The 16,698-nt window shown below is 34.6% G+C and overlaps 1 protein-coding gene across 4 annotated transcripts in view; it reads left to right on the forward strand.

The window, feature by feature from the left end:
• The window catches only part of PCGF5 (polycomb group ring finger 5), a 63,852-nt gene that overhangs the window by 35,696 nt on the left and 11,458 nt on the right, over positions 1-16,698 (forward strand). For 3 of the 4 annotated variants that reach the window (XM_012574608.5, XM_030276082.4, XM_030276081.4), the window contains 7 exons: positions 5,004-5,100; positions 8,670-8,725; positions 8,844-8,903; positions 12,065-12,213; positions 13,318-13,416; positions 14,457-14,546; positions 16,445-16,504. In XM_012574608.5, the coding sequence (XP_012430062.1) occupies positions 5,004-5,100; positions 8,670-8,725; positions 8,844-8,903; positions 12,065-12,213; positions 13,318-13,416; positions 14,457-14,546; positions 16,445-16,504 (611 nt within the window). The remainder of the gene's footprint in view (positions 1-5,003; positions 5,101-8,669; positions 8,726-8,843; positions 8,904-12,064; positions 12,214-13,317; positions 13,417-14,456; positions 14,547-16,444; positions 16,505-16,698) is intronic. The other variant, XM_072931107.1, reaches the window with a different exon arrangement.

Below are 16,698 nucleotides of genomic sequence, written 5' to 3' on the forward strand. Positions count from 1 at the left end.
GTAAGCTTTAACCTGCTGCTCCTTGGCTGTTGATTATCCCTCTCCTTCCCAAATCAAGCTAGTATTCAGGGAGGATCAAGCACTGCCTGTGAAGACCAAGGCAAAAAGATACTGAGGACTTCAAAACTTTCTGTATAAGCTATTCCTGAGATGTTTCCCTCATTCACTAACAGGTATATTTTGTCTAAGCTTCCTTCAACTACTAGCATACTTACACAATTCCCTTATGTCTCTCATCAGTTTTAGCTATAGCTGGGCCTTGGCTTTCCTACTTTTGTCTCCAAGTGCCAGACTAGCGATTTTATATCCTTTTGTTTCCCATTCTTGTTTCCACTTCTAATATGATCTACTTTTGCATATAAATTAGAGACCATATGCACTAAGCAATTCTTGTGCCCTAAGCAGTTCTTCTGACATAATTTGCTGTACAGTGGACTGTAGCTGCCAGCTCTCTTAAGTCTCTTTCCAATGATAGTCTCCTTGGGAAATCTGATGAGCAGTTGCTTAAACAAGCTAAAGTCCCATCTCCTAAAGTTCAGAGTCTTAACTGTGCTATTTAAGTGTGTATCCTTTCTCAAGATCCTCAACTCACCTCAAGGCAAGCTGCTCTCTGTGACTGTTGACTCTATTCATCACCAACTTTTCCCTGTTTATGAACAGGAAATCAAAAGGTGCATTACTCCTAGTTGGTCTCTCTAATATTTGTGTTAAGAAATTGCCAACCAAGACAGTCTAGGAACTTTCAGAAATGTCCTTCCCTGCAGGAAATTTACTAGAGATGTAATTTCCAATATCAAATAATCTTTCAACCAGAGTGGTTTTCAGCTTTTTGCTAAAAACCTATGCTGTCAACAGAAGATCCCAAAAAAACTTCACTGCAGCAAAATTTCTCACCCTCAGACAAGCAAGCTGAGCTGCCTTCAGACTCCTTCTCCTGCAGAAACTTTAGTCAATGGCATGTAGCAGGGCCTAAATGTTATTTTTTAATAATTTTCAACACAAAATGTCTTTCTTGGTTATCACATACTGAAATTCTCTCTCCCTTTTAATAGAAGATAATCTAGTATAACTGTGTCTGGTAGTAGTCATTAAGTGAGGAATAGTCCCACTTGTATAGTTTCTGAAAAGGGTGGTTAAGTGAAGTTTCCTGTCCGGATTTTAAGCAAACGCTTTCCCTAAAACTAAGTGCTGCTTTTAAAGCAGGCTTAAGGTAGATAATTAAATACTTCAGTAAACTTACCAAATGACTTGTTGCACCTCTGTGCCATCAGCGAGATGGGTTTAATGTTCCACTAGCTGTGCATATCCTATGCCCTTCCTTTGCTCACTGAATCAGAGTGATTAGCTTTGAGAGGAAATCCTTGGAAGAATTCAAAGGATGAATTCTGACATAGAATTTGCACCACAGTTAACTAATTAAACGTTATCTTGTAGAATACTTTGTTTCAAAAATGCAATATGAAATTTTATTTAGGTAGTTCATTAATCAACATTTAAACAGTGACCTGGATGGATACTTATGTATGTAGATATTCATAAGATATGTACTTTTTTTTTGTATGTTTGTGACAGCACAGTCTTGGCACTTGTATCTATGTTTTTCATCTGATTACAAAGATCTGAAGTAGTGTGTGAACCAGATATCTCTGTATTGGAAAACAGCATTGTTATGGTTGCCAGCCGATTAGCATATGTCACAAAAGTACTTTTATCAGCCATAGAAAGTCATCTTACATGAGTTTAACTTTTATTATGTCTCATCTGAAATGTCATTGTACAACTATGAAATTCAAGTTCTCATTTCACTGTCATGAGTGGCATATACCTCAAAATTCCGCAAACTGTACATTTAGGTTAAGCAGGGTTTTTTTGCCTGTTTGCTGCCCTACCATGACCTACAGTAAAGCAAAATAAACCATATTATTTTGTTAATCTGTATTGGAAGCACTGAAGGATTTTGGTTCAGAGTTTGTTTTTTTCCCTGAGGTGGTGAATTAACAATATTTGTATTTTAATTGTGTTTAAGGATTCCCTTTTTTCCTACCTTTTTCACCCAATATTTAGATTTCATCCTATTTTCTGGAACTGCAAAGAGATAGGCTGTGAGAGGATGATTATACCTATCATATAGGAAAATATTTGGTTGATGATCCCACTAGGAATATCATGTATCAGTTCATTATTCCTGCATGCTAGAATTTATATGCATTTTTTGCCCTTATATTCCTGTTTTTGTTTTGGTTGGCAAATCCTCATAGCACCATAGATCTACATGAGAAAAAGCAGAAGTTTGTTTAGATTACATAAGGTTCTTGGTTCCTTATTATGTCTTTTCTGTAAAGATCTTTCCTACACTGGAAGTGAAGCTCTTCATTAATCATTAGGTCCTTTCTTGGACCATGGATGCCTTCCAAGGGTGTCGTCTCCTCTGGAAAACAAAAGGTATAAAGAGAGCACAAAAGTATATTCAGACTGAGGAATTCAGTTCCTTTCCATAGATTGGTTTATAATATAAATATTTCTTCCAATTACATTATTGTGGCTATTACCATGCTTTATCTTTAGTAGTGTTTAGTGTTTGGGAGATTTTATGGAGTCAATTATCTGACTTAAATAAGTATATTAGTTATTGATCCCATGGCATGAAGTTCTTCTAAATAATCATAATTTCAGATTTCTTCTAGATGTACATGAAAGCTATGGCTCAGATAGGCCCTATTTGTCTTTAGTTTGGAAAACAAACAAAAAACGTATGAAGCCCAAATGTAAAATATCTTTACAAAAGAACTCAATGCAGTAAGAAGAGTGTAATCTCATCACAAACTTCAAGAACTTCTCTGACATGACAGGAGCAGAAATCCTGAGAGCGAGTGAAGGGAATTAAATTATCTTAATTTCAGAAAGTTTTTCTAAAATGCAAGGAAATTTTTTTCAGAAGGAGGCTAATTATATTGCATATAGAAAAGAAACAAAATCACTCTGGTATTGATACAAAACCCCTTCTCCCTGTGAAGAATTTTTGTGCTAATTCTCTCAGTTTCTGTTGCAAAAAAAACCCCAAAAAAAACTGGAATGGTTTGGGCTGGAACAGACCCTTAGTTCTGACCCTTCTCCCATGAGCAGGGACACCCTCCACTAGTTCAAGTTGCTCAGAGCCTCATCCAGCCTGGACATTTTCCAAACAAGAGAAGGTTAGAGGTTGAGCTTATCAATTCCAAAATTAATACTGAACAGTTGTAATTACATTTTTACAAATGTTTCCTCTTTGTTTATTCTTTATCATTTTAACTTGGTGTTAGGCTAGAAAGGCTCCATAGAGATGCTGCTGTTTATATTAGACAGAAGGCTTACCAAACAAATAAAGACTAACTCCTTCCTTTGTTATGGGAGTTAGCAGATGAAACTCCATTGAAAAAGAGTTATCTTTAAGATCAGTTTCTATGAAGTCAAGTTAGAAGAGGTCTAGAGTAAGCCAAACTCTTCTGTTATCCACCTTAGTGACTTTTAGCTGAATTTCCAAATGACAGTAACATTTGGATTTTTTTTACATCTGTGTTAGACTTCACAATTTCATCATCATACTTGCTCCTCGGCCCTTTTCCCTGCACACTCTTTAAACTGAGGCTTTCAACTAATGGCATTTCTGAGCCAGCTGGTGACTCTTAACCTGGAGGTTCATCAGTAATGTCATCACCCACCCCTAACCCATAGTCCTTCTCCTGACAGAAGCAGTGAATTCAGCACAATAGAGATACCAGGATTAGGAGCTCTGTGGTGCTGCAGCTGAAAAGCTTATCTGGCAGAAGAGTTATTTTACAATTCCTTGAGAATCTTGGGCTGTGAAGTTAATGTCTTTAAGATAGTGATTTAAAACAGTTGGGAAAAAAACACCTACATGGAGGTTTAATGTGTGTGCATTGTCAGCATCAGCTGATTTGATGTTTCTGAGCATTCTAAGGAAAGGTAGATAAAGGCTTGCTTTGTTAAAGGAAGTTCAAGATTCCTAGAATTGTCTTATAATTAGGATTTACTAACTTGTTTAGAGATGTTCATACTTCTTTAAGTAATTGATGAAAAAAATTACAGTGTTTCAGCAGAAAGCATATTGCAGTCACAGCAGTCCTTTTATTTTTTCAGTCCATCTACTGATGAATTTGCAGTTCTTATTTCAGTCTAGGTGAATTAATAGTAAGAAGAGGGTAGAGTTTATCTCCATCCGGAACATTTTTGTGCAGTAATAATAGCAGGCATAGTTGTTCTTATCAGGTTGGCTTCCATAATTAACGACATTAAAATCTACAGTCTGTAATTAATCATTTGAAAGCAACAGTAGTATAGCACCTTGTTTAGTGTACTTTCAGTTAATTGGTTTTTAAATTCACATTTTTGTTGGTTTGGGTTTATTGATACTTGCCAAGGTCCTGATCCTGATTTTTCACTATAAGGCTCAAATATTAAATGTTGAATGTACATTCTGTCATTGCTTTGGAAAGCACTGTGTCAAAAGGGAAACACTTTGAACCTGTGTGCAATTTCTGTGAACTTTTCTCTTACAATAAGTATTTAAACCAGTATTTTCAGCTGCAAGCAACACCATGGAGCTGAAGTGAGTGTGTAAGTCATTTTCAGATCAGCTGAGGTGATGGTGGGCTGTGCTGGCTGAAGTTCCCCAGCACACACCCGAGAACCTGTTCTTTAAGGAGGTACAGGCTATGGGCTTCATGTGTTAAGATGCTGGGAGAATTCTAAGTAGCAAAAATATCTCATAATTTAAAGTGCTTATCCAACCTGTGCTGCTGACCTTGGTGTCTCAGTGGAGCAGAACTAATGGTTTTGAGGAACAAGAAGGGGATAAGATACATTATAATTATTTACTTTAAGACAATACTCCTTTATTTCTGATGTATGAAGTAGCTACTAGGCATCATTAGGTCACACTAGAGCAATATTATTTAGATTTTGTCTAAGCGGGTTTTTTCTTTTTTTTTTTCTCCTTCTCTTAGTTTGTAAGACTTGTATTGTTCAACACTTTGAAGACAGCAATGACTGTCCCAGGTGTGGCAACCAAGTGCATGAGACCAATCCACTAGAAATGTTAAGGTAAGAATCTATTCCACAGCATTTGCTGAAATGGAAGAACAACAACAAAAAATCTTACTGTCTTTATCCTAAAAGGGCAATAATTGTTTTGCTTATTTGTATAGTGCATATATTAACTGTTCTAAGCCATATAGGTTGTTATTTTCTCAGCTCCCACTATATTCTAAATAGATTTTTTTCAGATACAGTAAAAGGAGGAAACATAAGGGAAAGACACAGAAATAGTGGTTCTATTGTACAAGTTAAAAAAAATTAGTATCTCTAGTGAACAAATAAATGAACCAGATAGCTTTTATTCTTTACATGAAATTAAACTCTAGAGGGTTGTTTTTTCAAATTATTTAGGGAATTCCAAACCTCATGGCAAATTTTTCTTTTTAGAGTGACATATAAAAAATGAATAATGTTAAAAGCAAGGTTTTTCAAGGCATAAGTCCACCAATCTGAATTGAAATCTGCTGTAAGATTAATGAAAAGACATTCATGAAAAAAAGTTTTTACATTAAAGATACCCTTTCTTGCGATTTTTTTATATTGCATTAACATATCTTTTAAAAAACAATTATTTTTCATAAAATTCTGGATTCACTTTTAGGGATGGTATGTTGAAACAAAGATGATAGGCATCTGATAAGATAGAAAAATTAGGAAATGTCATCATAAGTGGAAGAACTTAATGTTTTCCTGGAGTGTTTTCCTGGAGGCCACTCTGTGCCTTCACTCCCAACACTACCTCCAGCCCATTCCCCAGTATTGTTGTTTTGTAATACTGTTGTGAACTTAGAAGGACTCATATTTACATTTACGTAAATATATAAATTTACATCTGGAATTTACTAGGCTTCGTATAATATTCTGATGCCATTGGTTTTGTTACAATTTGTCATATGTTGCTTTGATTTTTGACTGATCCATGTGTGCACAGCCATTCCCAGTTATGTACCCAGAGCATAACTGAGAGAGATTGAATTCAGCAACTGTTTCTGATTTAGCAGAATTCTGCATCATCAGTACTCAATAGAGTCTGTATTGATAATGTCATGAAGGCAGACTTCTTATTCTCTTGCTAGCATGCTCCTGTGCATGCAAGTTTTCCTGAGCAACAGCCTTAATTTGGTTCACGTTTACTGATAGTTATCAGAGAGTGTTGATCTTGTAACTCATAGAAGAGGTAAAAAAGGAGCTATACACTAAGTTGACAGAAATGCTTGGTTTTTCTTTCTGTATGTTCTGCTTTGCATGTTTGAAGATAGTTAGAAGATGTGGGAATGGAAAGAGGTGTCTGTAAAATATCAATGTTCTTTTTTCAGCATTAACAGGGAGTATCATAGAAAATAACTGAGACCACCTTTTTCAAGTAGTTTCATTTTGGAAGGGTTTGATGTGAGACACAAAAATACAAATCTTTATGTCACAGTGCTTATATGTGTGGAGTATGGGAACATTGAAAAATGCATCTGAAATTGAGAATCTTGTAATAATTTCATTTTTTCCCTAAATTTTTAGTCTCCCTGCATTTAAAGATTATATTGGACTTTTTTTTTTTTTTTTCTCCTTGTTAGAGTATTGATTACCATTTATCCCCTGTAAAAAAAGAAGGTTTTTTGTTTAGTTTTTGGAAAAAAAATTAAATTACTGACTAGAGTGGGAAGGCCCTTCTTGCTTCTAGCATTGTAAATTTGCAAAGTATACTGAATTTTTTTGCTATTTTAGCGTTACCGGTGACTTTTGTTTTGGGCCATTGAAAGTAAATTAGAAAGAGCTAAATGGGAATTTTCAAAAATAAATTAAAGAAAACCAGCATGTATTATACCATCCTCAAGAACAGAGGGATTTTTAATTAAGGTAGTGATGTTCTCTTTTGAAGTCCTTATTTCATTTATTTTAATGAGTAAATTATGAAAGTTGGAGCTTTTTTACAGTATGAAATGAATTCTGTTTCTAAGCCATGTTCCCAAGTTCCCAGTGCTCTGCTGTGGAGACCTCACAGAAAGCAGTACCATGTAGTTCCCTCAGATACTGACAGAGGAGGCTACGAGATACACCATCTGGGAAGGTAGACCTACATTGTCATCTACCAGAAATCAAGCACTCAGCCATCCTACAATTTTAATTTCCCTTTTACCTGTGAGAAAGTGCTCTCCCTGTGCTGCTTTGTTTTATGGGAGATATGTTTCACTCGCTGAATTTTTGTAGTTGTTGTCCCCTTAAGAAGAAGCAATTAAAAATGGACTGTGGTTGTAGCTGAAACATGAATATTTCTGTGGTATGACTGAATCTACTGATGGGTACCCCAGGGATCTAGTCTCAGAACTTGATGGTTGGGTAATGGGTCTAATTGTAAACTTTGAAGTACAAGTAGAAATTCTGTAAGGAGAGCCTTGAATACTCATATATTTATTTTAAGATAATTTTTATCAATTTATATGGATTGTAGGCATTCCTCAACAATAAAAACATTCAGTCTTACTCCTACTTTGCAACTGTTGGTGAACAAATGACAGAACAGCTATGGTTTTTAAACCATATAGTGGTTAACTATAGTGTATTATTAATACCATGTACACACATGTATTTGCAATTATGTATGTGAAGAAATATATTGTTATTGAGATGAAAAAACAAGGCAATTTAAAATATGCCAGATTCTCACTGAATGTCAAGATTCTTAATTTCCCTGTATTATTTAGTATTTTATTTTGTCATGGAGAGGAAGGAAAAGGAAACTGAATGAAAGCCAGAGGAAATGGAAGGATAAGAGACTAGGAGGAGAAGTAGAACTAGAAAGCAGATGATAAACTAAATGGATAGACGAGTTGGTTAAATTCAGAGAAAAGGAAAGAAAAGTATTTTAACTTCAGCAACAAGGGTAACTGCAGTGTGTACACTGGAAGGAACTGTAATAACTAGTTTTGGCACTATTAGCAGGGTATCAGGGGACATGCCTGTGCTGTGTACTCTCTTCTGGGGTACAACACATGGCAGATTTAAATAGTTCAGATTAACTGTTCTGGGTACTGAGAACTGTCAAGTCAGAGCAGCATGGATGCACTGTGGTGTTTTATCCTGCCAAGCCTGCTTTGTCTGTGGTGTGGTAAATAGGGAATAGTCTGTTCAGTTTTTTGTAACAGGCTTATTACCAAAGTGCTTCAACACTTAGTATCATAATGGAGTTTATAATTTTCATGCTTAGTACTCATGAGCTGGACCTTAAAATTGGATGCTACTTTTCCATTCTGTTCCTTCTAGTAACACTATTGTTTGTGTGTAATACAGATTCAAAAATAAAAATTTTGGAGTATAATGTTTTTAGCTTTTGTTTCATTCTTAGCTTTATATGTTAAAAAATTAATTACTTAGTTATTTCTATGATAAATCTATTTAGGAGGTGGTTGAGATAAGCTTTAATGTATGTTGTTTCTCAAGCTAAAATCAGTTGGCTTTGACAGGATTTATTATTTAACAAAAAAGTGCAACTCATTATTCAAAAGCTTTTCTTATTTGAACACTAAAAATACTTAAAATGCTGGTATCCATTTAATGTGAAATGTATTTTTTCCCTCTGAAAGGCTGGATAACACCTTAGAGGAAATTATATTTAAGTTGGTGCCTGGACTTCGAGAACGTAAGTTTCTCATTTGGTTTGGGAGCTGTTTGGGTTGGTGGAGGGAATATGGCTTTTTCTAATTATATACCTGGTATTGATTTAAAAATTCACATTACTGTTCTTTGATGTTAACTAGAGGAACTGCAGCGAGAGATCGAATTTTGGAAGAAAAACAAACCTCAAGAAAATGGACAAGGTGATGATTTTTTCCCCTCTCTCATCTCTGTGTTAAGTAACACTGCTTATTAAGACCAGTTTCTTCACTGATACAAGTACATTTTGTTTTTCCTGAATTCAGAGATACTACAGAAACTTGTAGCAAATCTTGCAAATGTATGAGCCTTCACATACTACTGCTTGTCTATCAACCAGCTGGTTAACAAACTCTAGCTGTTTTACTTTTATTTGCATTACCCTAGGCTCTCACTTGCAACACTCTTACAATTGTCCAGCTGAATTCTTAATTTTCTTAATAGAGCAAGACACAGAATTTTTTAACAGAGTTTTTACAAATTACTTTCTCTTACCAAATTTGACCATCTGTTAAGTAGGAGGTTGTCAAGAATTAGTTATGACAAGCAGTGAAACAGTTTTCCACACATGCTAAATAATTATTTTCTATAGATTCCACAATGCTTTTTTGTGTGTTTGTTTCTTTTTGGTTGGGTTGGGTTTTTGGTTTTTTTTTGGTTGGTTTTTTTTTTTTGCTTTGTTTTACTTCATTTTTCTGTAGTTGACCCATGAACTTTGAAACTCAGTATTGAGGTGCTAAGCAAGGCCTACATCCAGCTGGTTTTGTGCCCCTTTAATTTGGTATCAAGTTAATACCATAGCTATTTGATTTGATTTTAAATAACTTTTTAAAGACTCTGCTAAGTTAAAAAATACCTATTTTCAGTAAAGGGTAACTTTCAAGTAAATATCTTATAATATTCTTCTGCATTCATTTCTTTATGTCATCTTTTCAACTTCGTATAATTTAATTTTCTTTCTCACAAGTTTTGTTGATTTGCATTTTGGCATACATTGTAAGGGTCAATGTTATTTTCTGTATTATATAAATAAATTAGGAACTGCAGAACAATTTAAATGAAATTATATTAGTTTGCTGCAGTGCACTATGTAGTGTGTACCTGTTCAGTTTTAAAAATACTTTGAAAATATTTTTGTGAGATACAGACATTTCTTGACTGTTTAGAAAATGGTCTTCTGCTATATAGATAGAAAGAATCAACAGAGAATTTGCAAATTTGTAGAATGTGACTTACTTTTGAACAACTTACTCTTGTGGTTCTTACCTTCCTCTCCTAATTTAATGATAAACCCAATGGAGATGAGTTAGTAAGTGCAGTGCAAGCTAGGATTGTTTTTTGTGAATGAGAGGAAGGCTCTAACTCAGAAATTATCCTTTTGAGTAGCTACAGATGTATCCAACTCCATTAGAGACTGTAGCCTGGGGCTATGGAACTTTGTCTCTACAAAGTATTTTTAAGTCATGACAACTCATTGATACAAATTCTGAGCACTTAAGGTATTTTCTGCCACAAACAAGCATTTAGAATCTTCCCTGGGAAGAAATTATTTGCTGAGGATAATTTCATTTAGAAGAGACTGTTTCAGTTGTCACTACCATGCCTTGGAATCAGATTGTCACTGTAATTTAAGAGTCTGTCACTTATATGCTGTGCCACAGGTTGCAGCACAGTTCCTAACCTAAGGATCTAAGAGCTTTAAAAATATCCCAGGTCTTAAAATTTTCACATATCAGAAGGAAAAACCCCAAACAGTAAAGCATATCTCTGGCATTGGTGACTCCTGTAGGAGAGTGGTTACCAGAAAGAATTGATGAATGATAAAATACCATGGTACAGAGAAAAAATATTCATTGGTACTCTCCAGCCTGAAGTGAACAAATGCTTGTGACTGGTGGACTGCACCTGCTTGGTTGAAAGAGTTTGCTTCCTGGACTTTTAGGAAAAAAAAAAATGTAGTTTGATAGTGTAAATTCTGCTCATAGGAGGATGATAGGAACAAAATGTACGTATGATACACATTCAACTAAATGTGCCAATAGCTAATAGGGACTTGGGAACAAATCTTCCATAATTATTGAAAACTTTAAAGATGCAAGAGAGAAAAGTAATGAATATAGCTTAAAACTCATCTTGAATATGTAAACTGAGCAAAGGCAACTAATTACTGTGTCAAGAAACTTAGTCATGGCTTGGTGTTTATTAACATTTACATTCCATTTTTTCATCTGAACTCTTCTAAATTCCTTTAGAATCTGGTAAGTGTAGGAAAGCAGCAGAATTTGATCTGAAAGTTTTTTTAAAAAACATGAAAGCAGCTTATTCAAGTTAATTGTGACAATGTTTTATTTCAATAGAGAGCAGCCTTTGTTTTAAATCAAAATAAGTTTGGGATACAGAAAAAAAAATGTATACAATAAGATTATTGTATACTGTATTCTAAATTTGTAAAACTCCATTTTATGGTCATTATTTACATACATTGCAGCCTTATCTAGATGTCTTGCTAGTCTTAGCATGTGAATGCTCAACTTTGCTAAATCTTTCTAAACTACACAAGATTCTACTTTTCCAAAGAGATATAATTTTAAACCAGGAGCTAATAGAACATGTTAACAGCAGAGTGAAAGGGGATAACATTTTGTATGTGATTATGTAGTTTGTATAAACTCTGCTAAAAATACACAGACCTTTCCTCTTTTCTCACACTTTTTCTTTTTAAAAGGGAGTAAGTAAATATATGGCTATTTAGTTGTAAAATCCTTCTGGAGAGAAACATCTGGAGTTCTTACAGTGACCTATTTAGATTTGGTAAAAATCTAAGGTTTCGCTTACCTTGTGATTACATTACAGGAACTTTTCTTCACTGGATTATTGTAACAGATATTATGAATTGATTAGCCACGTTACTTTAATATATAAGTGTTGGGATTAGTCATTCTATTATTTATTTTAAAACATTATTTTTGTCACTGAAATGTCACACTGTATGGTAGGTTTGCATATCTGAGTGATCGTGATGCATGCACAGTTGCAGGGGTTTAATTATTAGACGTGTCAGAAGTAGACAGCCATACCCAGTATAGTCCATCAACTAATTATTTTCTGTTCATAGAAATCTGTTGTTTGCATATTGCATTAAAATTTCAGTAGTAAAACTTTGTTTCCAGAAATCTTAAGTTGTTCAGTTTAAGAATACACTGAATTAAAATTGTGTAAAGTTAATGTGAAGAAAAAGTATTGCTTATAAAGATGCCTTATTTCCTTAAATATGTGATTTTTTAATTACTTTATACTTAAATAATATGATCTTCATATTTTACAGATGAAAGTCCAAAAGCTGATAAACCCAAAGTAGACGAGGAGTGTGATGAAAATGAAGAAGATAAAGACTATCACAGGAGTGACCCACAGATTGCAATCTGCCTCGACTGTTTACGCAACAATGGGCAGTCAGGAGATAATGTCGTCAAAGTGAGTAGCAAACAGGCTGTGCCTAAGTTATTGATGACACAGTAGTTTCTTACAGGAACAAAATCATTTTATAACCATTAAAAATGGACCTGAATGTAGTGACCTGTTCCCACTTCCATGCTTATTTAGTCCTTTCCTTTGAGACATTTCAGTGCATCTTTGGAATGTTGTGAAAAATACAGTTCTATACAGAAAGCCACCTGTGGCAGTGGAAGTTTTGTTTGTGTGTAGATTATAGTTTTGTAGTCTATAGCTTTTATGGTATATAACTGCATTACATAGTGGACTACAGCACACCACAGAGGTATTGATAAAGTTAGCTGTAGGTGAGCTGCCTCATACCTTCAGAATTACTGTCTTAACATGCTAGAATGAACCTGCTTATCAAATGTGTGTTGCCCTGAATGACTGGGATTCAGATCTTCTGAGCTGTAAACCTGATTCTGATCCTGATGTGTTGTCTGTGGCCTTGAGGAGATCGCTTCAGTCTGCAAAATGTGTGGAATAATACTTACCAATTGCTGGTTTAAGGATTAGGGATATTTGGTTTCTATTCCCGAAGAGGATTACCTAAAATACTGAATCTAGAAGAAAGTCTTTAGAAATCACTCTAGATTTTAATAATGTTTTATTAAATTACAAATAGAAGAATAAAAGGGAAAATATATTTAATAACTTTTCTAATAAAACTACTTGTATTTTCTGTGTGTTATGTTACACGTATAACTTTGGAGATTCTTAACACTTCTAAGAAATGCAACATTTATTTGACCCCCAGTGTTACTAACACAAACACATTGATTATTTAAGTTCTTCTGGGGGTTTTGATGGGTTTGGTGATAACTGGGTTTTGGATTTTTCCTTTCCTCCCTTCTGTATTTTTTAGAGACAGAGATGGGTCAAATTAACTTGTTCGTTATCTTTTAAATTTTGAAATCAAGTGAACAAAAACAAACCTATGGTGTCATTATGAATTAGAAGAGGATGCAGTAAAATGCATTCTGGTTGAAAAAATTATCAGTTACAGCTGTTCTTGCACTAAAGATTGCTCACATTTTCCAGAATTTCTAACGTGCTTTTTCTGATTTGTTGCTGCTGCTTTAGGGCTTAATGAAGAAATTTATCCGCTGTTCTACTCGAGTGACCGTGGGAACTATCAAAAAGTTTCTCAGCTTAAAATTAAAACTTCCAAGTTCCTATGAGGTACATTTGAAAGAAAGATGTTTGTATTTTTTTTTCCCTGCAACATAATACATTTCTATGAAATTTAATCATGTTTGAACCTGCTTTCCTTCTTTCCGGGGATCCAGGAATATAGACTGAAGCACAGACTATTTCTTCAGCCTGTTCTCCTACAGGAGCCTAAGGCTCCATGCAGGGCAGGCTGTCTTTAGCCCTAGCAGCAGCCTCTCAGCTTTGGTCAGGGGAGGGCTGAGTTAGGTTTGGTGCACAGGTTATAACAGTGCACAGGAGTTTGTCACGGTGTCATGACATGCTGACCAACCTATTTGGTGTCAGTTGGTTTTTAATCTGTCTGATACCTTAATGGTTTGTGTTACAAAGAATCTGCTTACTTCAAAATTTTGACTTTTTTTATCTGTCTAAAACCCAGAAATCATTACAGCTCTAATAATGAAAATACTGTCAAATATTTGCAGTGGCAAGCAGCAGTGATATGCTATAATACAGTTTAAAGTAGACATTTTTCCCTGAGATCATTGTTTTTCACTGTCTTTGCTTTCAGTTAAGAAATGTCTGTATACTTTGAAGTGCATTTTTCTTGTGATTTATAGTTATTTTTAAACTAATTTTTAAAAGTTTCTTTACAATCCATTTTTTAAATGAAAACTACTGTACTTGGTTTATATCTTTGGGTTTGAAAGGCTTAACAAGGTGGCCTTCAAAATACAGCACAAGACTTTCTCTTCAAATAGATGCTGTGTAGTGTAGCTAAATATAGGGAATGATTGTCTACTGGTGATTTCATACCTTGGTAGCAGACTTCCTTCTGTCCACACTTCAAATAAAAAGACAAAAGTGAAAAAACATCAGCTGAATGCCAGTGTACAAAATAGCATACTTTCAGCATGCTGTATTCATCCAGATTTGATATACATGTCTGATAGAATTGTTGTATAATAATAGGAGTGGAGGGATTACCTCTGGAGATTCACTTAGCAGTTCATTTAGACATTAAAATTCTGCATCCCTTTGTCTTACTGTTTGTTCTGTTATATTTTAAGCTGGATGTACTATGCAACGGAGAAATCATGGGGAAGGATCATACTATGGAATTCATCTATATGACAAGATGGAGACTAAGAGGCGAAAACGTAAATGCTGTTACATTATTGATAAATGATGTTTTGGTATACTTATTATAGAGACTATACATCCTTTCACACCTTAGGCCTGAATAGAATCTATGACCCTTCATAAAACCCCCTATTTAAAAATGCCTTCTGCATGTTTTCTGAATTTCTTATGTAAAACCCTATGGGTGAAACCCTTCAGCACATATATTGTGTAGATTCTGAGACTTCAAAATAGTGGATGTATGATGTGTACATGCAAGTTCTGCTCACAGTTTTAAGTCAAGTAACTTAAAACCAAAGCCCTTGTTCTTTTTCAGCAAATTTGCTTTTGGTGACCTTTTGAGTTACAATAGTTGGGGAGTCTGCATCCAACAGTTCTTCAGTAAGAACCTGTTTTATTCAGTCAATAAACTGAAAGTGGCACTGAAAAATTACTAGTGAAATATAATTGTTTTATTACTGTTTCTGTTAATACTACATCTATTCTTTTTGGATATGCTGTATAACAGTAACATCCAGATAACAGCCAGATGGGTTTTCCTTGCTGCAAGCGTATCTTTTAGAATTGCAGTATTTAACTTTTTTTAAGACTTTTTTTTTCAGGAATGATATTCAGTTTGGTTTAGTATTGCTTTGTATATATATATTTTTTTTTTTTTTTAATTAGAAGTCATATCCCCTTTTCTTCTCTTTCTTTTATGCATTTGTTTATGTGTGCTTGTTGATTGGTCTTCACTCTTTATTGCTTTGTAGTACATGCAAGTTTGTCTATCATTACTTTGGAAGCTAAACTGGAGTGAAGCTAAGGTTAAGCATTTAACATACCTTAATATACTGATCTGAAGAAAATTCTAAATTTCTTCTATTACTTTTTTTTTGTTTTAAGCTTCCTAGTGCTTAGAATAAAAAGTGCTGGGGCATGGGCAGAGAAGACAGATTAACACAGAATTAACACACTATAGAGTTAAAAATTCACAAGTTTCCTAAAGTTTTACCTTAATCTGAAGTTGGAGGGGGAAGAATAGATTTTGAACGGAATTAGGGAGGTCAATGTATATAGGCAAGTATCGATAAATTTGAAAGTTATATTGCACTGAAATCTAGTGATTGCTGAAACCCCCAAGGGAGATTTAACTAGCATTTTTCCAACACTACCTTGAAACCAGTGGATGTCTGTTTGGTTTGCCATCTTGTATTTTTCTTAGCATTGAGTGTCCTATTAGGAAATGTTGAGGCAACAATTTCAGTGATAGTGGAGTTTTTTCATGAGATTTCATCCTGCAGCCCTTGCCTACAAATTGACTTTTGGCAGCTGCATGAAATTGGAGGCAACTGTAAACTATGATCTTGATGAAAAAAATTTGCACTAAATTTTTTCAAAAATATCAGAACTATAGTTCTTGACATTTAGTGAATGCAAGAGTTCACAACTCCTGGTTAAGATTGTAAATGTATTTATATACACACAGCATAGCCAGGTATGTGTTCATCTTCTCTTTCATGTAGTTTTAAATAACTCCCCTGAAGTCAAAGATGATTAAAACCTCTAAAAATTTCATTTTGCTGGTAATAAATCCAGTAATATCTAGGCTTCTATGATTTTGTTTTCCTCGTTGAAGTTGCAATGGTAGTTAATTAACTATCTCTTCTTCTGAACAAAGATCAAGTGAATCCATTATCTTCATCTCTGGTACTATTGACCAGGAGCTTTTACTGCATAGCTGTGAACCTTACATGAGCTAGACAAGAAAAGGGAAAAATATCCATTTATTCATTAAACAAGTCTTTCCTGGTTTTAAATAAGTAAATTGATTGTAGCCTTAACATTTAATTTTTTTTTTAAATCAATAAATGGTAAATGTGTATGTCCAGCTGTGGATGCCTCTTATCTGATCAGAAAATCATCTCCTTCGCAGTTTCGGTGTCAGAACTGCTCATCTTCGCAAGTCTGCTCACAGGATGGCACTTTCTATCAGGTAAGAGGCACTCACGACTGTACATATTACAGTCATTAAGGTCCCATCAGCACCTCCATTGTGATTCAGCTTGTGGAGCTTTTAAAATTCCTCACTATAAAGTGCTAAAACTCTGTGAGCGAGGTCTGAGCACTTTCATTCCTGCAGCACAAACTTTATTCAAAGGATTTAGGAGTTTGTCTTACTTTGCCTTG

The sequence above is a fragment of the Taeniopygia guttata genome, chromosome 6 (genome assembly GCF_048771995.1).
Source record: "Taeniopygia guttata chromosome 6, bTaeGut7.mat, whole genome shotgun sequence".
NCBI lineage: Eukaryota > Metazoa > Chordata > Aves > Passeriformes > Estrildidae > Taeniopygia > Taeniopygia guttata.